This window comes from Ovis canadensis, chromosome 2 (assembly GCF_042477335.2).
Source record: "Ovis canadensis isolate MfBH-ARS-UI-01 breed Bighorn chromosome 2, ARS-UI_OviCan_v2, whole genome shotgun sequence".
Lineage (NCBI taxonomy): Eukaryota > Metazoa > Chordata > Mammalia > Artiodactyla > Bovidae > Ovis > Ovis canadensis.
Window position 1 is genome coordinate 52219095 of NC_091246.1, and position 22867 is coordinate 52241961.

The 22867-nt window shown below is 45.7% G+C and overlaps 1 protein-coding gene across 3 annotated transcripts in view; it reads left to right on the forward strand.

The window, feature by feature from the left end:
• Window positions 1-22867, forward strand: part of PAX5 (paired box 5) — a 181311-nt gene that overhangs the window by 90081 nt on the left and 68363 nt on the right. For all 3 annotated transcript variants that reach the window (XM_069576157.1, XM_069576159.1, XM_069576158.1), the window contains one exon: window positions 18666-18795. In XM_069576157.1, the coding sequence (XP_069432258.1) occupies window positions 18666-18795 (130 nt within the window). The remainder of the gene's footprint in view (window positions 1-18665; window positions 18796-22867) is intronic.

Sequence of the window (22867 nt, forward strand, 5' to 3'; positions counted from 1 at the left end):
TATATGGATACAGTAAAGTCTCCTCCTGGCTCCTTTTCTCCCTGCCACCTAGTTCCCCTCTTAGGAGGCAGCCATTATTAGCAGTTTCTTCTCTGTTCTTTAGAGATTTACATACAATACTTTGATGAGGGTAAGATATATGTGTGTATTTATGTAGATGTGTGTGTGTGTATATATATATAGAGAGAGTCCTCCCCCCTCATGGTTCCATTTTTGTTCTTTTCCATTAACAAATATTTATGATGATTGTTCTGTATGGATAGACTGCTGTTTCATTCTTTTTAGCAGCTACATAGTATTCCATTATATGGAGTATCATACGTTACTTAACAAGGCTTCTGTTGGTGGCTTCCAACCTTTTTATTTTTCAAAAAAGTCTGCAGTGGGAATTCCCTGGAGGTCCAGTGGTTAGGACTTCATGTTTCCACTGCAGGAGGCATGGGTTTAATCCCTGGTCATGCCTAGTTAGGGAACTAAGATCTGGCAAGCCTCAGGGTGTGGCCAAAATAAATGAATAAAAATTAAAAAAAATTTTAAGAGGTTGCAGTGAGCATCATTGTCCATATGAGACTATACCTGTAGGATAAACTCCCAGAAGTGGAATGGCTGGATCAGTGTGTGGGCATGGTAAATTTTGAAAAATAGAGACCTTGCTCTTCAAAGACATTTCTCCCTGAAATGAGAAGACCTGTTTTCCCCAACAGCCCCCTCCCAGTGGAGGATCAACCCCTTGAATCATTGCTAATCTGATAGGTGAAAAAGGGTACATTATGGTTTTAATGGGCTCTTCTCTTATTATGAGTGAAGTCTGGCTGCTTCTCCTTTTTTTATTTTTACATATATCTTTTTTTGGAGCAATTTTAAATTTACAGAAAAGTTGCAAAGATAGTATAGAAAGTTCCCACATACTTCCCACCCAGTTTCCCCTATTGTTAACATCATATAACCACAATCCACTTGTCAAAACCAAGAAACTTACGTTGGTACAAGACTAATAACTAAACTCCAGACTTTATTTGGCTCTGAGTGGTTTTCTTATTTTGGCAAGGGTGAGGTCAGTGTGTAAGCCGAAGGTGGCATTTTAGGTGCCAGAGCCACCTACCCCCCAAGAGACTGTTGGGGTCTGAAATTTACATCTTTCTGCATATAGCACAGCACACAGCCCAGGCCTCCCAGTCTGGCAAGGCAGACTGGACGGAGAAATTACATCATATTGTTTCTCTCAGTTCCTTTGGGTGAAGAGTGCGGTTGTTGTTAAATCACTTGGTTGGCCCTTTGTTGCTGTTCCATCCTCATGTATTCCAGTGGAGGGAATAGGGTGAGCCAAGCCATTAGAGGTGTGGAACTCCATCAGCTTTAAAAATCCCAGTGACACAAGTAGTACTTCTCTTCCAGTAAAATTAGCACATTACAGATAAGACTTAAACTGTTGATAACAGTTCCAATCTCAGTCCCTTCTTCTCCCTCCCAGGGGCAACGCTGTGGTTGCCTTAGGGTGTATCCTGTCAGGACTTTTCTGGAAACCATAAACTTTTGAGGGTGCTGCCAGGGATGGCTGGAGATGACAGGGGCAGGTGTAGGGACCTCTCCCCCATGTTCTTTGCTTGGACTCGTGAGGAATGTTGGTATTCGTCCTTCTTGAGCAGACAGCATGTTGTACTAACAAGGCGCTTCACAGCGCTGCCTTGTTTCAGAGCTGTCATGGCAGCTCTGGGAGTAGGTAGGGGTCATTTTATCATGCTCTTCTTGGACAGATCAGAGGTAGCTGAGGCCCACAGCTGGTAAGAAGCAGAGCTGTACCTGAATTCTCTCCTGTTATTTCTTGAAAAATAATAGTAGTAGTTGTACCAATAATAAGAATGGCAAAGCTTCATCAAGCACGGGTTACTTTGCTCACATTATCTCATTTAAACCTCAGAACACTGTGAGCTGAGTACAGTCATCCCTTGGTATCCTATCCCTAGGACATTGGATCCAGATTGCCTCCAGATACCAAGATCCAGGGACTCTCAAGTCCCTTGCAGTTGGTCCTCTGTATCCATGGATGCAGGATTCACAGATAAGGAGGGCTGCTTGTTCAGGTATTATGCTGTCTAGCAGATGAGGAAGTTGGGGCTTAGAGGAGAGAGGCAGCCAGTCTGAGATGCATGATGCATTCTCTCCCAATTGTGTCTGCCTCCAGAACCTGTAGGCTCACACTCTGCTCTGTTCACCATCCCTCATCTGTGCCTTTCTAGTAGCCCACAGCTGCCTTGCAATACAGCTTAGAGTTTATTGGACATTTTCACTCTGTTGCTCACAGATCAGTGGTACCTATGCTTCTATGCCCCGTCCTTTCTTAATTCCTCTGGGTCTGTGTCTCCATTTATCTCACCTTAACCTATTTTCAGGCTCTTCTCATCCACTCCTTACCTGAGCCAAAGATTGTCTCCTCTCATTGCATGTCTTTTGGGTATTTCCTGAGTACTTGCTCAGGAAGAAATTGCCAATCACTGCCCTCATGGAGCTTCCATTCTGCTAGAACAAAGATAGTTTCTGACTTGAGGCCTGGGCTTCTCCAGGTCCAAAGCCAATTCTCTCCACACTGGGCTCTGTTCATCCGAGCCTCTACAGTTTACTGGGACAGTGGTGTGTCCTGTGTCCCCCTCCTCCAGTCACCCTGGGATGTCACTGTGGGCTCTGGACAGGGCCCCGACTGCTCCCAGGGATCGTGCGCAGGCGTGATTTACCGCACCTCCCCGCACCACATGTCTTTAAAATTACAGTGCCCATTTCCTGCTGAAATAATTTCCACAAAGAGTGGCTCCTATTACTGCAAGAGGCGTGCAGACGTCATGATTTATTATTATTTATGGTCCCAAGGCCTTGTTTATGCAAGACGGGTTAGGTGCGTGCGATAGAAATGCCATTATGCAAATGACATTGAATGTCCTTACGGCGCCTAAATAATTTTTGTGTTGGACGATTAAACCTCATCTGTTATTGATATGGGCTGCAGTCGGGCTATTACAGAGTCCCAACAGTACTTACTCCCAGTAATGGGAAAATTGAGAGAGAGAGACCAGCACAATTGCCTCAAGTGGGCCGTGATGGTCTGGAAGAGGTAGAACATCTCGGAGGTCTGCGCTGAGGGAGCCCGCAGACTCCTCGGATAAATAAGGAAGGCTGCGCCTGGCAATAAATTAAGCCTTGGGTTTGAGTGGGTGCCTTGAAGAATTTGTGGCCTTCCAGTAGCGTGATTTAGCTATTTGATTTAGCCAGGGGGCTAGGCAGCCCCACCCTGAATTCCAGGGAAGCCTGTGAGCAGGGAGCTGCCAGTGTGGAGGGGAGGGCACAGGAAGAGGGTGACTGCCCCATGACGGGGCATTCAGTCTGCTGTGCCAACCTCTCGCTGCCTGCTGCCTGGCCCCTGCACATAACCGCCTGCCTTCCAGGGTGCGCGCGCATTCTCTCTCTCTTGCTCTTTCTCTCTCTTTTTTTTGACACAGCTGTGAAGTCCCATTTTGATCAGTGTTGATAGCTTATGAATTCCAAAATTGACAAAATTTACAGAAAAATGAGGATAATCCATCTTCCTTAGCAGCCTGTCAGGAGCTGGCCATACTTCATAATCTCCAATTACAGATGCTATTTTCCGACATTTACATGCAGATATTAGAACCAAATGAAAATGAGAAACAAAGAGAGAATGGAAATGCAGCTATTTATATGTATAAAAGACAAACAGGTAAATTCGAGACATTTAGATTGGATTTGGGGTCCCTTTAGGAGGCTTGGAAAGAGACAGCTCTGAGCACGTGGGGTTTCAGAATAAAATGGTAAGACACTGGGCCTCTCCAGGCCTGTCTGTGGTCTGGCAGGTTGGGTTAAAAAACAGCTCAAGTTTGCTGGCTCAGCTGGGGACGCTTGATTTGGGTGGGGGCATGTGGGACACCCCTCCCCCAGGGTTTTAGGGAGTCCCCTAGGAAGCACCCAGAGCTCATGCTAAGCCATCAAGTACTCATACATTTCACAAGTGAGTGGGTTTAGAACCTTCAGTATTTGTTTTTTAAAATGGTGAGCGTGTGTTGGAGTGGGAGGTGGGGGAGTAGGCAGGAAATGCCGCTGGAGTCAGCTCCCTCTCTGAGGCAAATTTCAAAAAGTTGATATCTTCTGGTGACCAATTCATAAAGTCCCCCTGAGTAAAAGATGCAGGATACCACTGTTCGTCAGAGGGCTCTGGCCAGGTGCACAGAGGGTTGTACCAATAAACTTTAAAAATGCGATATAAATAATAAAATTAATGGAGAGAGAAGGAGTTCTGATATATGGATCATCCACTTCCTTCTTAGCTAATCTGGTGAGAGAGGAGAGCCTGGGAGGAGGCTTTGTAATGAAAATGTTCTTCCCATAAAATTGAAGGGAGAACAGCCTTGTTGCCCTCGCAGCTGTATGTGGCACTGGCTTCTGGAAAGCTGGGGATATTAATTAGCAGTGCTTTGGATTAAACTCTTCCAACCATGTCGGATGGTATGATTTTTTTTTTTTTTTTCTCTTTGTGAGCTTGACATGGATGGCAGGGAAGAGTCTGCCTGGGTTTTCCCAGCTTCCTGTTATTACTGAACTTTTCTTTTTATGTGGGGGAATCAAATCTCTTCTTCTCCTGGAAAGGAAAATGAGAGATTTCAGGGTTTTCCTGGGCAGTTGGGCAGAGAGAGGGTGTTCTGTTGGAGCAGGCAGAGGAGGTGGAGAGGGTTGGATGGGGAGATGGGAACATCTCTGCCTTTGGCTTGAAAGCTTTTGTTTATTTGTGGTAAGCCTCTTTCTAGCCAGCAATTTTATATTATTTGAAGTTTGATTTGTGGTTGAGAGGTGAAGGAAATAAAACCAGGAGGCTAAATTTAACGTACGTATGTATGTATGTGTGTGTGTATCTGAGAGAGAAAGGAATTGTTAAAAACCAAGCTCAAACCAAGCCTTCAGAAGTATGTTTGTTTATATCCAGTCTCAAGGCCAATGCTTGCTTGCTTAAATAAACTGTAGGTATTAGCACAAAGAATGGTTATTATGCTTTCTTTCCAGGTATGAAATGCAAGATTCATGAAATTAACACATGACTGAAAAATGCAAACATATTTCTAATAATTAAAAACAAAGGCTCTTAAGTTAATCTTCATAAAGAGGTGAATAAACAGAAACACCATTGTTATTGTGCTAGTTTTGTCCCTATTATTTACATAATAGTATTAATTTACACAGAAAAGCTTCAGCCTAAGCCTAGTGCCTCCTTCCTTTTGTTTCTCATTTTTCTGAAACCAGAATGTCTCCTTCAGTAAAGAACACAGCACCTGAACCAAGCAGTCTGACGCCTGATGTTTCTCTATATAGTGCAATGTTACATTTTTGTTTCTTTCTGTTATTTCCCGCTCATATGAAGATTATTCCCTAAGGCCAACATCAGTGTGAGCACGGCTGTCCTCTGAGTTTATCATTTTGACTGCCCTCTGAGATGAAGTGGGGAGAGTAAAGGATGAGGTTCGTACCATTGTTGGCTGAACCCACCTGGAAACATTTCATACTGGAGGTCATTCTTGAGCTGGGATGAGAAGGCGTGGAGAGACAGGATTGGAGGATAGGAAACGAAAGGGTGCTCGGGGAGGAGGAATGGGCTTGTCACAGGTGGAGTTTCATGAAGCCTGTGAAGATGCTTTTGGATTGGCAGTCGGTCTCTCTGTCCTGGGCCCTGTGGCATCATGGGGGAGAACACAGTCTGTGGGATCCGACAGGACCTGAGTCTAACCCCGCATGCAGCTCCCTCCACTCTGTTCTCAGCTTTCCCATCCAGATCAGGATCGGGTTGATGAAGGTGGTGTCTAGTGGAGTTCAGCATCTCAGGCTTGGAGTCGCACTGCTGCAGGGTGATTCAGACACATTATTTTGGTCCCTTGTGCCTCATTTTCATCCTCTGTAAACTGGGAGTAATAATACTTACCCATAGGGTCATTGTAAGGGTTAAATAAATTAATGGGTTTTAACACCTAGAGGGCATCCCAGTGGCTCAGTGGTAAAGAATCCTCCTGCAATGCAGGAGACTCAGGTTCGATCCCTGGATTGGGAAGATCTCCTGGACGAGGGCATGGCAACCCATTTCAGTATTCTTGCCTGGAGAGTCTCGTGGACAGAGGAGCCTGGCAAGCTACAGTCCATAGGGTCACAAAGAGTCAGACACAACTGGGCATGCGCGCACGCTTACGCACGCTTACACACGCTAACACCTAGAGCAGTAGCTGATGTGTAGTAAGCATCCAACAAATATGAGTACTCCTGACTTATCCTGTGTCTGAGGGTTTAGGTCAGAGATGCTAGAATCGTCTGAGTTGGAGTCTGAATTAGCTGTGAGAGGCCTGGTTCTCTCAGCCTTCTTTTTCTGGCATTTCTCTTGGCAGTGTCTGTTTGGCTGTAGCAGACCTTGGTGACAGAAGGAATGCCCTCCCGAGACTGCCTATTTACCTTTTCAGAATGTTGCCTGATAGAAGGTTCTTCCTGATGGGGAACAGAAGGGGCAGAGAGATGACCTTTGACCTGAGGAGTGTGTATTTGTGTGTGTGTGTGTGCACACACACACGCATGTCACCGCTCAGCAGTGGCAGGGCAGTGGTGGTGGGGAAGGGCATCCAAGCTCCCCTCCCGGCCTACACCCTATTAATCTTGCACTACAGAGGTATTTTGTTTCTTTACAGCCGCATGGATAGCCTTTTTGTCTTCCTGCATTTGGGAAATAAATCCAAAAGAAAGTGAACTATGAGCATCCTGGGATGTCCCCCACTCCTGTACCGGGTACTTAAGGATGGAGGACATCCCTTTGCATGCCCCCCTTTCAGGCCCCTTGGTAGCCAAGAGGCATTCCTTTGGTGGTAGTGAGCCTCCCTGCTCTTCTCCTTTCCCTGTAGCAGGATGGGACAGCCAGGCCCCATCATGAACCGCCTGGAGAGAAGTTGGTGGAATTTGGCTGCTCTGAGATAGAGTTTGTTTTTGGAAATCTCCCTCCTCTTTGCTACATCAGGATCTGGATGGCAGAGTCTGAGCAGACCCTGGCAATTCCCAAGGAGGGAGTCCTCCTCTCCCTCCTCCACACAGTTCCCTCCCACTGTGTCTTCTTATCATTCAGGAAGCCTTGGCCGCTGGGTCCTGGCTCTTGTCCTCCAGAAGTGGAGCTCTGTGCTTCAAGCCTTGTCATTTCTTCTCTTGCGTTTGGGAGGACAAAAGCCACAATGCTCCAAGCCCAGGGTCTTCTCTCCCTGCTCATCTTACAGATTTCTTGAGGTTCAGGGTGGACCCCAGAATCTTTTGTTCCTTCCCTCTCTCCCTTGCTCAGCTTCATTCAGGATATGTCCCGCCCAGCCTACTGTCCCCAGTCAGACTGCCCGGACGTGCCTCCTCATCTCAGAGGGAGAGCAGATACAATGTCAAATGACTGGGATCAAGTTCAGTCATTCAGTTGTGTCCAACTCTTTGCAACTCCGTGGACTGCAGCATGTCAGGCTTCCCTGTCCATCACCAACTCTAGGAGCTTGCTTAAATTCATGTCCATTGAGTTGGTGATGCCATCCAATCATCCTCTGTCATCCCCTTCTCTTCCTGCCTTCAATCTTTCCCAGCATCAGCGTCTTTTCCAATGAGTCAGTTCTTTGCATCAAGTAGCCAAAGTATTGGAGCTTCAGTTTCAGCATCAGTTCTTCCAGTGAGTATTCAGGACTGATTTCCTTTAGGATGGACTGGTTTGATCTCCTTGCTGTCCAAGAGACTTCCAAGAATCTTCTCCGACACCACAGTTCAAAAGCATCAGTTCTTCATCTCTCAGCTTTCTTTATAGTCCAACTCTCACATCCATTCATGACTACTGGAAAAACCATAGCCTTGACTAGACAGACCTTTGTTGGCAAAGTAATGTCTCTGCTTTTTAATATGCTGTCTATGCTTAGAAGGAAACATAAGTTTCCTTCTAAGAAGTAAGCGTTTTTTAATTTCATGGCTGCAATCACCATCTGCAGTGATTTTGGAGCCCAAGAAAATAAAGTCTGACGCTGTTTCCCTGTTTCCCCATCTATTTGCCATGAAGTGATGGGACCGGATGCCATGATCTTAGTTTTCTGAATATTGAGCTTTAAACCAACTTTTTCACTCTCCTCTTTCACTTTCATCAAAAGGCTCTTTAATTTTTCTTCACTTTCTGCCATAAGGGTGGCGTCATCTGCATATCTGAGGTTATTGATATTTTTCCCGGCAATCTTGATTCCAGCTTGTGCTTCATCCAGCCCAGCATTTCTCATGATGTACTCTGCATATAAGTTAAATAAGCAGGGTGACAATATTCAGCCTTGACGTACTCCTTTCCCAATTTGGAACCAGTCTGTTGTTCCATGTCCAGTTCTAACTATTGCTTCCTGACCTGCATACAGATTTCTCAAGAGGTGAGTCAGGTGGTCTGGCATTCCCATCTCTTTCAGAATTTTCCACAGTTTATTGTGATCCATGTAGTCAAAGGCTTTGGCATAGTCAATAAAGTAGAAATAGATGTTTTTTAATTTTCATGGCTGCAGTTACCATCTGCAGTGATTTTGGAGCCTAAGAAAATAAAGTGTGTCACTGTTTCCATTGTTTTCCCATCTATTTGCCAGGAAGTGATGGGACCGGATGCCACAGTCTTAGTTTTTTGAATGTTGAGTTTTAAGCCAGCTTTTTCACTCTCCTCTTTCACTTTCATCAAGAGGTGATAAATATCCCAAACACAGGGTGGTGAAAATCCTGGGGGAATTCAGAGAAGAAAATGATTTATTTCAACCAAAAAGACTTATGGAAGAGATGGCATTGGAACCGGGCCTTAGAGAACAATGATTTGGACTGGGATGAGGATGGAAAACAGAGTGAACAGAGGCACTGGGTGGAGTGCCTGGGGTGCTCAGGAATTAGGACGAGTGCGGTGTGGCTGGAGTCGTGGGTAGAGTGTCGGAAGTAGGTAGATCTGAGTTGAAACTGGAAAAGCAGGTTGGGATTTGGATTGGGGTCTGTATGGTTTGGGTCAACATTACCTGGAGGCAGTGAGGAGCCAGGGAGGGTTTATAAGCACAGAGCACTCCCTTACAAATAGCATACTGGTTAGGGGTGGGAGAAAATGAATACTTCAAAACAATCATATGCACAATCACTTTCCATTTCACTTGAGCTTGTGGTGAGTTCTGCATTGACTGTGAGACCAGCATGAGTTAACCAGGCAATGAGGTGAGAAGAAAAGCAGAAGCAAGCTGCTTATGCTGTGAGAGGACATTCGTTGGAACTGGGGCCCCAGAGAGCACACTCATGACCAGCGTGGGGAGGCGTTAGCACTTTGTGGTAGCCAGAGCTGTGTGGCCACCAAGCGGCTGCCTCAGGAAGTGGGGAGTTTCCTATCACCGGTGAGTTTTGAGCATCAGCTGAAGATCAACCTCCATAACCCCCGAGCTCTCCTGGGTCCTAAGATTTGGTTCACTAAGATTCTCTAGGGCTTCTCTGATGGCTTAAGGAATCCTCCTACAATGCCGAAGATGGAGGAGCTGCGGATTCTATCCCTGGGCTGGAGGAAATGGCAACCCACTCCAGTATTCTTGCCTGAAAAAATCCCATGGACAGAGGAGCCTGGTGGGCTCCAGTCCATAGGATCACAAAGAGTTGGACATGATTGTGCAACTGGGCACACACACACACAAGTTTCTCTAAGTGGCCATGGTGGGAGAAGGGGGCCTCCAGATGAGTCAGTGCTAGAAAAGTTTCTCTGGGACAGAAACCAGAATATCTGATTTCATTCTCCTCCCTGGGCTTTCCCTCCTGTCCCCACCACCTGCGTGTCTGGGGATGGACTGGAGTGACGCCTGGCATGCTGTAAATGGAATAGGGAGAGATGAGTCAGTTAAACCTTGCAAATCTCTTCTTGGAAGCCCCTTGATTCCATTCAGACCATGTTGACCAAGTGATGGACACAGTTCTGGAGAACCACATGAATAATGAGCATGTCTCATTCATGCCTAGGGTACTTTCTGATGAATCAAAGCATTTTTCTGTCACTTACTGTCTCAGTGACCCTGGGAAGCACCTCGGATGCTGCTGGCAGAGCCAGGCCATGGTACCTGTCCCAGTTCATTTGGTTCCACAGGCATTTATGTCACATCTGTTCAGAGCTGGGCATTGGGCCAGGAACTGCTGTTACAAAGATGAAGGAGACACAGCCCTATCCTCATGAAATTCACACTGTGGTTGGGGAATGAGGGCCCTTAAATAAGGAAGTGTACAATACAGAGTGTTACAGTGCAGCTGTAGGGATGTGCATGCACTTTGGGGTTCTAGGAACATAGGAGGGGAAATCCAGGAGGGCTTCCTGGAAGAGTGAGGCTATTCAGAATTCTTGGCAGTTCTTCCCCTCTGATAATACTGGCAGTAGCACTTTATAGATTATGGAGCACTTTTGCTGGTGTCATTCATCATCCCTCCTTTCAGCAAAAATTTCCTTTTCAAGTTTGATTCATCTTCTATTTGGTTTAGTGGAGATGGAATGCTCAAAGTTTATTGTTTTTTTGTGTTTCTCTTTTTCTTTTTTAAAATTAAACTTTTTAGTTTGAAATAATTGTAGGTTTACATGCAGTGCTAAAAAAATAATGTGGAGGGATCCCATATACCCTTATCCAGTTTCCTCCAATGATAACATCTGGTAAAATCACACTGGGATATCGATGTTGATAAACTCACTGGGATACTGGCCATGAAGACGAAAAAAAAAAAAAAAAAAAAACGAGAACAAAAAGGCCTGCCCTCAGGAGTTGACATTCTTATCACTTCCTGTATGCCTGGTCATGACCCTGTGCTGTAGGTCCTGTATCCCCACGTTGAAAATGAGAGGAGCCGAGAACGTGAGGCGCCTGGCCTGGCTCCGCGCTGCACGAACCTTGCCTGTGGCAGACTTGAGCCCTGTCCTCCTCCTCCTGTCCGCAGAACTGGCGGGTTCCTCAGCCGCACTCCTGCCTGTCATCAGGCCAGGCCCTGGGGACACGCCCCCCACCCCCCACTCCTGCTCCGTCCTCCTCTGGGTAGGTGCATAGTTGAGCAGGTGTCTGGTCCCTCACGTGGGGGAGTGGTTGGCCTGGCTCTGGCCCGTCTCCCGAGGGCCGCCTCGGGCCCAGCGGTGAACCTGGAGGACTCAGCAGGTGATGGGGAAGCCCTGTGGTGGCCCCGGGAGGCCAGCCGAGGCAGCAGCCCCGCAGCCTGCCCCCTGCACTGCCCTGCTTCGCGCTGCCCTCCTTCTCACGTGTCTGTGTTTCTTTTCTCCTCCATGCTATGGCAGTGGTGCCCCGTGCTGATGAGACAATACTTGGTGCAGCCCCAGGCAGTCCTTTTCCAGGTAATTTCCTAGGGACCCAAGTGACACCAAGCACACACCTCCCTGGGGCGCGCGCCGCCTCGAGTCCCCGCTACGAGTCTATTGCCTTCCCTGCTGCCTAGTGTCCAAAGTGTGGTCCCTCTCCTTATCCTTTGGATCTTCACTGTCGCCCCGGCAGGCAGGCGGCGGAGGGTTAGACTTAAATCTCATTTTATGAATGAGGAAAATAAGGCTCTGAGAACTGGCCCGGCTTGCCTGAGGTCACACAGGTGAGATAGAGGCAGGGCTGGGGCAGGAACCCTGTGTTATTGCTCCTAGTTCACTGTTCTTTCTACTACAGGATCAACAGCTTTATTTTATGCAGATAAAAATTAGCTAAGAAGTCCGTTCACCTCTCTCAATCAGTTTTTCCAGGTTAGAAAAGATAACCCTGAACATCCTTCTGGCTCAGACATTTGAGAGTGCAAGAGGAGGTGCATACCTGGTGCCTACCTGGTGGGACTTGAACTTGAGGCCTCCTAGGGGTCTGTGGCAGTAGGTGGGGACTTTTTTTTTTTTCTCAATAGATATTTTATCAATCAAGATGCAAATACTAAAAATGTGGAGCCCACTCATCTAAACCATGCTTGACAAATGATTGCCTATCTTTTTTTAACTTTTTATTTTATATTAGTGTATAGTTGATTAACAATGTTGTGTTATTGACTATATACCAATGCAAAATCAGTTCAGTTCAGTTTAGTCACTCAGTCATGTCCGACTCTTTGTTACCCCATGGACTGCAGCATGCCAGGCTTCCCTGTCCATCAGAAGAAAAGGTTTAAAAAAATAAATTAAGTCACACGAGGAGAGACTTTTCTCAAAAAAAAAAAAATATTGTGTTAGTTTCAGGTGTACAGCAGAGTGATTTAGTCATACATATCCATGTATCTATTCTTTTTCAAGTTCTTTTCCCATTTAGGTTGTTACATTATATTGAGCAGAATTCCCTGTGCTCAAGGATAGGTGGGTCCTTGTTGGTTATGTACTTTAAATATAGCAATGTGTACATGTCAATCTCAAACCCCCAATCTATCCTTCCACCCCACCCCTTCCCCCCTTGGTGACCATAAATTCGTTCTCTAAATCTGTGAGTCTGTTTCTGTTTTGTGAATAAATTCATTTGTATCAGTTTTTTAGATTCCACGTGTAAGTGATATACAGTATCTGTCTTGCTCTGTCTGACTTACGACCCTCAGTGCGACAATTGGTAGGTCCGCTCGTGTTGCTGCAAATGGCATTGTTTTGTTCTTTTTAACGGCTGAGTAATATTCCATTGTATGTATGTACCACGTCCTCTTTATTCATTTGTTTCTCGATAGACATTTAGATCGCCTCTATGTCTTGGCTGTTGTAAACAGTGCTGCAATGGACACTAGGAGGCATGTTCCCTTTCAGACTTTTTCTCCAGATACATGCCCAGGAGGGAGATTGCTGGGTCATATGGTAACTCTAGTTTTAGTTTTTTGAGGAACCTCCATACTGTTCTTCATAGTGGCCATACCAATTTACATTCCCACCAACAGTGTAGGAGGTTCCCCTTCTCTTTATACCTTCTCCAGCATTTATTGTTTGTAGATTTTTTGATGATGGCCATTCTAACTGGTGTGAGGTGATGTCTGATTGTAGTTTTGATTTGCTTCTCTAATAATGAGCGACATTGAACATCTTTTCATGTAAGTAGGCAGAGAAGTTTTTACCCCAGTTGGTTCCATTGGAGTGGACCCTCTGGGACTTGCTGTGTTGTTATTCAGTCTCTAAGTCATGTCTGACTCTTTGCAACCCCATGGACTTTAACATGCCAGGCTTCCCTGTCCTTGACTATCTCCTGGAGTTTGCTTAAACTCACGTCCATTGAGTTGGTGATGCCATCCAACCATCCCATCATCTGTCGCTCCCTTCTCCTCCTGCCCTCAGTCTTTCCCAGCATCAGGATCTTTTCCAGTGAGTCAGCTCTTCGCATGAGGTGGCCAAAGTATTGGAGCCTCAGCATCATTCCTTCCAATGAATCAGGGTTGATTTCTTTTAGGATTGACTGGTTTGATTTTCTTGCAGTCCAAGGGACTCTCAAGAGTCTCCTGGCACCACAGTTCAAAAGCATCAATTCTTTGGTGCTCAGCTTTCTTTATGGTCCAACTCTCACATCCATACATGACTATTGGAAAAACCATAACTTTGGCTGTGTGGACCTGTGGCTTGCTGACCTCAGTTTATTTTCTTTCCTGGGTCATAGTCAAGAACAGAACCAAGGAGCCCTAATGGGAAGGGAGAAGAAGCACAAAATCCACAAAAAGAACTCCCAAAACTTGTAAAAGTAGGAATGTGGAATATAACTGTTGCCTGCAGATGTTGGTGGCTTGACAGCCAATGGAGGGAGGGTGGGGGATTGTGTTCCCAAGGGCATGGGTGCACCAACACAGCCCCACTGTTTAGCCCTTGGCTTTCCAAACAACTATGAGATATGGAAATAGATGCCACTGTTACCAGGAAAAGAGACACCAATCATGGGTTCCCTCTTTCCTTGTCTTTCTCCTGATCATCCCTCCCATCTTTCTTTTCCTGTCATTCTTTCTACCTCTCCCAGCCTCCACTTTCAAAAAGGACTTGAAGTATCCTGCAAAATAAACAATGATCTATATCTACATTAGCTAAGGCTGAAAAAGTTCAGAGATTATGCAGAGGAAAGACTAAGATCATTCTACCAGGTGCCAGCAATGATACACTTGTGGAGACTAAGCTCTGAATTTGACTAAGCTTCCTGGCAACCAAAGCAAAGAAGGATATGTAGGTTTTCCAATGTCCTTGTAGTAAATTTTTTTTTTTGGGGGGGGGGGTGGGTAATGAATTGTAGAAGACATTGACATGGAATTTGAATGTTCTAATGGGAGTGTCTCTAGAGGATTTTTTTTTAAGTTCTTAGTATGGCTCTTTTTTTTATTGCCTCTAATCAGTGCTGAATGCCTGATATTCTGTCCCAGAACAAGAAATCACTTCCTCAGGGACTACACCTCATGGTAGACAAGGACATTGTCTTCTGGTCACCTGACTTGTTGAGGGGTAGGGGTGGCAGCTTAGCATATTATTTCCAACTCTTGCTCACACCCTCCCCAGTTAACGTTTGGATTTTGTGGTGAATATCATGCTCCTGGATCATGCATTCATTCATTCAACAAACACTTAGGGGGCTCTCAGGCTACTTCCTGCTCTGTGCTCTCAAGGCAACCTGGAGGGAGATAGACAAACAGCCAGTATACATGTTGGGAAGTATAATAATAGAGATCTGTGCAAAATGACACCAACTATGGAAACACAGACAAGGGAATCATGATTTCTTTGTAGGAATGTGGGGTCCAGGAACGGCTGCACCAAGGAGATGACATTTGAACTGAGTCTTGTGAGTTTAAGTGGCTGAGTGATGTACACTTTCCAGGCAGAGGTAGGACAGTTCCTGGAGTGGCTGAGGAATAGACAGTGGAACGAGGGTCCAGGGACCCCAGGAGATGAGGGAGAAGGCAGTTGCCTCAAAAAATCACAGGCAGCTCAGTGGGACAGAGAATGGTGAGAAATGAGGGAATAATTACAAAGCAAATGTAATGACAGCATTTCATGCAGGAGCAGGGCAGGAGCTATAGAACCCCACCAAAGGAGAGAGATTGGGCTCAAGCCCTGTGAGCAGGAGGTGGTGGGAGTCACACATGGTAAAGGGCAGTGACAGCTGGCTTATGAACCCAGCTGTCTTCTCAGCCCCAGCTCTTTTAGGGAAGTTCGTTGCACCTTCTGGCAACCTCTGGTGCTTGAGCAACTGGATTTTTGGATCTCCCACTGCATGTCTTACACAAGTTGAAGATTTTGTGTCTGGAAGAGATGATTCAAACCCAATTGCTGAAGTGACTGAACAAACCTTGATACTGAATTTACTGACTAAAACAGAATCAAATAAAAAGCCTCTTCCATCTCGATATTAAATATGTTAAGAGGAAGGGTTGGCCATCCTCTGATTATTTTCTTAAACCCGGTTGGCTATGCTTCCTTGGGAAATAGAGGCTTTCTCTTGTGGACACAGCTGCCCAGCCCAGGGTCTAGGAAGGGGGCAGACCTGGTAGTGGGGTAGGGAGGGGCACAGGGGTGCCACTCGTAGCCAAGATGCTGCCTGGTTCTCCTGAGGATAAGGGTCACTCATTTGTTTGTTCACCCAAGTGTTCAGTGTGCAGGCTCTTCAGAGTCGAATCCCAGCTTGTCTGCTTTTTCATCTGGACCTCTTCCTCCTGCAGCTGTTGACACGTGCCTTGTTTTTGGATCACTCCCATCTCACCTCTGAGCTTTCTTTCAGCTCTACTCAGCTTGGGGGTCAGAAATTGCTCAAGTCCAGGATAAATAGCAGCTTGCCCAAGAAACATTTCCTTACCACTTCCTGTGCCGTGTCAATGAATGGCTCTGTGCCTTTGTCCCTGTTGGATGGAGCTTCAGGACCACGTGTCTTTTCCCTTGAGATGTGTGGATAAAGGTCAGAGAGCATGTTTGGTCCTCACATGCCATCTTGCACACACAAAAAAGCTCAATAAACACTAAGCATGCACTATGCTCAGACCTCTACTAGGACACAGGAACCTAGGGAGATGATAGGCACTGTCCCCATCCCAGGATCTCAGAAACCCCAGAGACCCTCACAGAGACAATTTGACCTCCTGGTTTTGCACGTGGCAATGCACTGAAGGAGAGCCTCCAATGAGCTTTACATCTTAATTTTTTAAGCAAATTAGGAGGCTAATGCACGAACAAGTCCCATTCTGTGCTGGATAAAGTCTAGACAGTGACCTTTACTCAATAGCTTCCTGCTGCCTGGAATGAAGACCGCTGGGTGAGACCTACAGCCAGAAATATATTGTCATCTCTACCTAGTACACACGTATCCACTTACATCGAAACAAAGAATGATGAAACAGGATTTACTTGTTCTATGTGAGAGACTCTTCTGTTCTAGTCGACTCTGTTTTCCATTTTAAAGGTTAGTACTAGCACAGTGGTTTCCTACCTGTTGAAGGGTTAGGACACAGTATGAAAATCGTTAGGGTAATTGTCCAGATTTTGGAGTCAGATGGACCCAGGTTTGCATCCTGGCTCTGGCACCTAGAAGCTGTACGACATTAGGCAAACACTTTCCTCCTACGTTAGAAGTCTCAGTTTCTTCATCTGTACAATAGGAATAATGTAGACCCTACTACATGGGGGTAAGTGTGAGGATTAAATGGGATAACACAGATAAACGCCCCTGGCATAGAGTAAGTGATTGATAAGTGTGAGCTTTGACATAGTTGTGAATATTATGGTTCTTATTGTCCTTGTGCTGCTCTGGACTCCTGCTTCCTGGGGAGTGGTAGTCAGAAAGGACTTCCCAGAGGAAGAAGCACTGAAGCAAGGCAGCGGGTTGGCCAGGAATCCCTACTGTCCTCACAGTGACCAGGAACTCTATGTGAGCATCCCAGGGGCATACATTTTCTTTTCTATGAAGGGCAGACTTGTTCCCAAGTCTGGACCATGTTAGATGCTTTTGCCTTTCACATTTAGGTCTCTAATCCACCCAGAATTGATTTTTGTGTCTGGTGTAAAGTAAAGATCCAATTTCTTTTTTCCCTCCTTGTTTCTGAGTGGATAACTGGTTCCCCGGCGCTGTTTATTAGAGTCTCATCCTTCCCTGCTGATTTGTACATCACCTCTCTCATATATCAAGGTTCCATACATGCACAGATCAGTTTCTGGACTTGATTCTGTTTCATTGGTAGATTTATCCATGCCTGTGCCAGTCCCATACTGTCTTAATTACTGCAGCTTTATAGTGATTGCTGATGTCAGGGAGGCCGGTCGCCATCTTGTCCTTCTCCTGTAGAAGCCCCGGGGCTGGCTCCAGGCCTATGCTGTTCTCTGCACGTTGCAGAATCAGCCTCTGCTGGAGACAGATGCAAAGTCCTGGGAGCTCTGGACAAGAATCCATCTCAGGGTGCCTGGACCTGCAGTACCTCCTGGACACATGGCTGCCACCCACTGTGCTCAGCATTTGAGCTGCCCTGGAATTACTTTCTAATTCATTTGCAGAGAAAAGCACTAGGGATGTGCCTGACTCTTCGTCCCCTCTGCCTGCCACTTGCTCAGTGACTCCTCTGGTTTCCCTCCCAGTGACTCAGTCCTTATCACCCTACCCAGGGAGCCTGTAAACTCCTTTCACTAGACTGCTTGTTTCCTTGTCCTTGTCTGCTAAGGACAGACAGAAAGGCATCATCCATTGGCAATGCCAGGGTGATGGAGGAGACTCCCTGCACCAGAGGTTGGCACAGCCAAATTCTTTGGCTTGGGTATCTGTGAATAATTTCTTTACCTGAAGATAGGCCTGAGATTGAGGTGGGGAATGGGAGGAAGAGACCTGTCACTCTTGCTGTAGTTTTTCCTGGAGTGGGAAGACCCATGTCGGCAGCTTCACAACCTTTCCAGTGACCATTCTGACAGTGGTGCCAAGGACATGACACTTCACGAGCTCTGGTTTCATGCAATGGCTTAAAGAAAAGAGTAGGACTCATGGGCCAAGTGTACATGATTGCAATGGACTTGGTAAATCAGTTTTCAGCATACTGGTGTTTACGTGCTTCCAGAATCCAAAAACATTTGCTTTGATACGATGGTTTTGGGGTGAGAGTTTATGGTGAACCATCTCCTGTCGACCCTGGGCAAAGCCCTCTCCCCTTGGGTCTCAGTTTCCTCCTCTGTGAAATGAGGGTTTCAACTAGGTGATGACCCAAATTTCCTTTAGCCCTCGTTTTTGTGATTGTACACTTGTGGTTTAAGAGCACAGAAATGAGAAACTTTCCTTTCCAGTGTCTTGGCTACAAGATTCATGCTTCTGCCTCGCTTTGGTTATAGATGCCTTCCTCCTTGCATAGAGGAGGTTGGTTGTCCCTGGCTGGCTGGGGCTGAGGGAAGGGAACCTGCAGGCCATGAAGAAGCAAGGTTTGAATTCTCGTGAAGCTGCAGTGAATCTTGTCCACCTCCTCACTTGGGGAGATGTCCTGGTTCTGGATACCTGTCTTGTTCTGTCAAGCTGAATGTGTCCTCTCAATACTGGGGATCCGTGAGCCCCCCAGGAGCCTTGATGCTGGTATGGGCTAGCTGGCTGAGCCCAAAACGTGGCAGTGGTATTTGGCTGGAGTGCTTTGGAACCTCCATGCTAAGACATCTGTCTTGTTTCCTCTTTCAGACCGCCGATTATTCCACCATGGCCTCGCTGGCAGGAGGGCTGGATGACATGAAGGCCAACCTGACCAGTCCCACCCCCGCTGACATCGGGAGCAGTGTGCCTGGGCCACAGTCCTACCCCATTGTGACAGGTGAGGGCACCTGGGGTGTGGTGGGGCAAGGAGCGAGTGGCAGGGAGAGAGGGAATGTATGTGATGACGAAAATGGCTTCTTGGTGCTTTGGGGCTTGACAGGGGCCATCTTTCTTTTAATGAGGTTATGAGGTTCTGGAACAGGTTGGGGGCCTGAGACATGGCTGTAGATGCTCTGATAGAGCCAGAGGAGAGCAGGAGCAAATGGGCAGTGGGCTGGGGGCTGGACGGAGCAGGGAAGCCTCGCATCAAGGGGCTGGGTGATTTCGGGGCCCCTGGGACCTGGACTGAAGTGTTCAGATGGCTGGGATTTAGCTGGCTGGGAGAAAGGCAGTCCTGGTGGGCTGCAGCCCATAGGGTGAGTGGGATTCCTGGTAGATTGCTGCCAGGAGTTTCAGGTTTCCAGGTGGAGTCAAGAAGGAAAGGAGGTTTAGACTACCTTTCTCAAAGACCAGTTGCTTGAGCTGTCAGTGTGAAGATGAAGCGTGTGGGCACTGGAGGCATGCTGCTGGACTTGAACTTGTGGTAGCTGCATATTCTTGAGGAAGTTAAATAAGAATTCTGGTCTAATAGATGGTTTTTTCATCAGTAAAATGGTGCTAGCACCTACCCCATGGTGTTGCTGTGAGAATTGAATGCTGCAAACACATGAGCTGCTTAGACTCTGGTCTAGCACACACAAGCTCCCATTACAGCGTGATTATTACTCCTTGTGAGGTGGCTGGTCACATCAGGCTCACTAAGGGGCTGGACCAGAAGGGTGGGACAGGAAGACACCCCACCCTACTCCAGCAGCACCAGGCTAAAGCGGATGGACAGACTCAGCCACCAACTCTGGGAAGATGTCTGATTGAACAGGCAAGAGGCAGTCCTGGGTATTGAACAGACAGTGGGAGGCTGGGGGCACTGGGATGAGAGCCTAAGGTAGTGGGATGTCTCTGTAGACTGATACACGAGACACAGGAAGCACTGACAGAAACAAGGTGTTCTTAGAAATGTGAGTGGGCTGTGGTTGCATCAGGGCTGGATCTGGGTTAGAACTTTAGGGAAATTGCTGGATGAGGCAGGCTCTCTACTAGCTTCATGGAGGCTCCTAGGCAGGGCAGGCCCAGCTCTGAGACTGGAGCTCGTGGGGCTCAGGTGAGAGTAGCCAGGGCTCTTTTTGCAGATCCAGGTACCATGTGGAGATCAGTTAAGAAGCAAGAGTGACTTGGTCCACTGTCTACCTGAAATGGGGCCAGAGCCTGGAGGGCAACTGAGCCTACAAGGGATGGAGTGTCAGTAACAGAGCAAGGATCTATGGAGAACCTCAGTCAGAATGAACTGAGGTTCATTCTTTTACTAACATCACAGGTGTCCCATGACTCCTCCCCCTTGGGGTCATGAGGGTCTGTGAGAAGATCTCTGACAGCATCCCCATTTTACAGATGCAGAAACCAAGTCTCAGGGAGAGGAGGTATAAAGGCGAAGGGAGAGAGGTAGAGCCGGCCTTCACAGTCTCCTGGGCCCTTATTCTTTTCAAAGAAGTACAAATAGTTGGATAGGTAGGGGTGATGAAGTAGAGAGAAGCCTGGACTAGTTAATAATAATAGTAAGTCACTTTGTCTAGTAGTTACGGAGTTCCAGACCCTCTGTAAGGTGAACTTGTTTTACCCTTGGAGGAGCCCCGGGAGGTGGGCACTATTATATCAGATCCATTTCTTAAAAGGCCTGGGGCAATACGTAGCTTGCCAGAAATCACAGCTAGTAAGCAGCAGAGATAAAACTGAAGACCCGGCGGGTACAGTCGGCCATTCTACCACACAGATAACCTGGGGCTAATCCTAGTGCCCTCACTTCCTTGCTGTGACTTTGGTCCTGGTCTCTCAGGGCCCTTGTGAGGATCACATGAGATCCCTGCGGGGCCTGCTCTGCAGATGGAGGGTTTGTTATTGGGTTTGGGGTTCATGGGTTTAGGCAGATCACAGGAAGACATATTCTACAATCTGCCCAAGCCTATTTAGATGGAAAGTAATCCAGTAAACGTTGAGACTATGGTTGTATTTCTGAGACTCTTATCTATTGATGTGGCAAACTGGTGGTCAGTTGCCCAAAGGGCTAACCTAACCCACAGATTAGAACCATGTCTGAAAACAGATATGGTTAGTTGGGCCCACGTAGGACTTTTTATAAATTTGAGTCAACATTAAAAATTTTTTAATCTGCATCTCTGGCTCTTTTGAAAAATCGGAAGATCTGGCCATACTGGGTGGTATTCCTACATGGTCGTGGAAGGTGGAGGATAAGTGGCAGCAGCCCCTCAAGACAGGGCCTCCACCCCCCTGCTTTCTCATTATCTTACAAGCCTGATCTGGAAAGGAATTTGAGTTGAAAACCCTTGCTGCAGAAAGTGAAAGTGAAAGTGAAGTCGCTCAGTCATGTCTGACTTTGCGACCCGTGGACTGTAGCCCACCAAGCTCCTCTGTCCGTGGGATTCTCCAGGCAAGAATACTGGAGTGGGTTGCCATTTCCTTCTCCAGGGGATCTTCCCGACCCAGGGATCGAACCCAGGTCTCCCACATTCAGTGCTAAAAGCTAGCTGGGTGCTTTAGCTGTTCAGGGTCTGCAGAAGGCCAGTCTGGATGTGAGCTGAGTCTTTAGGTTAAACCCTTGACCAAAGATTTGTTTGTGTTTTGATCTGTCTATTTTAAAGTCACATCATAGAGCAGAAAATGAATATAAATATAAATATCTCCATATATAAGTCAGAATTACACATAATGTTGAACTATTAAAATTATTCTAATTATAAATATGTAACACATATACAATAGTATAATATTATAAATTATACCATTAGCTATTATATATTATATATATATTATATTATGCCATTATAATTTATAACCGTTAGCTTTCTTGTAAGTAAACAATAGCTAGCTAGAAAAATAAAATAGGGGAAAACATTAACAACAGCACCAAAATAAAAAAAAGAAAAAGAGAGAATGCTGAGGAATAAACTTAACATTAAAACTCCACTAAAGGGTATAAAAGAGTAAATGGAGGGACTTCCCTGGTGGTTCAGTGGCTAAGCCTCTTTGCTCCCAATGCAGGGAGCTTGGGTTCAATCCCTGGTCAGGGAACTAGATCCCACTTGCCACAACAAAGGTAGAAGGCCCTGCATACTGCAACTAAGACCCAGTACAGCCTAAATAAATAAATATTAAAAAAATAAATAAATGGAGAGCTACAGCTTGTTCTTAGATAGGAAGACAACATCATGAAGATGTCAGTTCCCCTATGCTATTAATTCAGAGCATTTTCAATCAAAATGCCAACAGAACTTAAGACTTGCCAAAATGACACTAATTACTAGACAAAAACACTCAAGGGTAGCTAGAAAAATTCTGAAATAAAAAAAGTGAATAAAACAGCCTATTTTAAAATTTCATGATAGAGTTACAACAATTAAAACTACTAACTGAAAATGAAGCAAATAGACAAATGGAGCAGCAAACAGAGTTCAGGTCATTTGTCATTGCACCATGTGCTCAGCCATGTCTAACTCGTTGGGTGTTTATAGATACAGCATTTCAAATCAGTAGAGGAAATATAAATCACTCAGTTAACGGTGCTGGGACGATTGGCCTGTTGGATCCATACCTCACTCTCTGTGTCAGAATAAATTTCAAGTTGATCAAAACTTTAAATTGAAAGAATGAGGCCATAGTAAAGCTAGAAAAAAAACACAAGGGAAATATTTTAATAACCTTAGAGTGGGAAAGGCCTTTTAAAGTTTGTTCCAAATACAAAAGACAAAAATCATATCAATTACTGCTTAAAATATAAATAAAATATATTTATATATTTATAAAATATATATTTATAAATATATTTATATTTGTATAAAATATAAATGTTTAATATGTATGCAAAAACATTCAAAAGACAAAGAATAAAAAATTTTTAAGTGGAACACAGGTGACAAAAAGCTAATCTCCTTAATATATATAAAGAGGTTTTTAGAAAAAAAAGAGAAAAATCAATAGAAAAAATGGGTAAAGGAAATAAACAGGAAAAATGCAGATGTCCC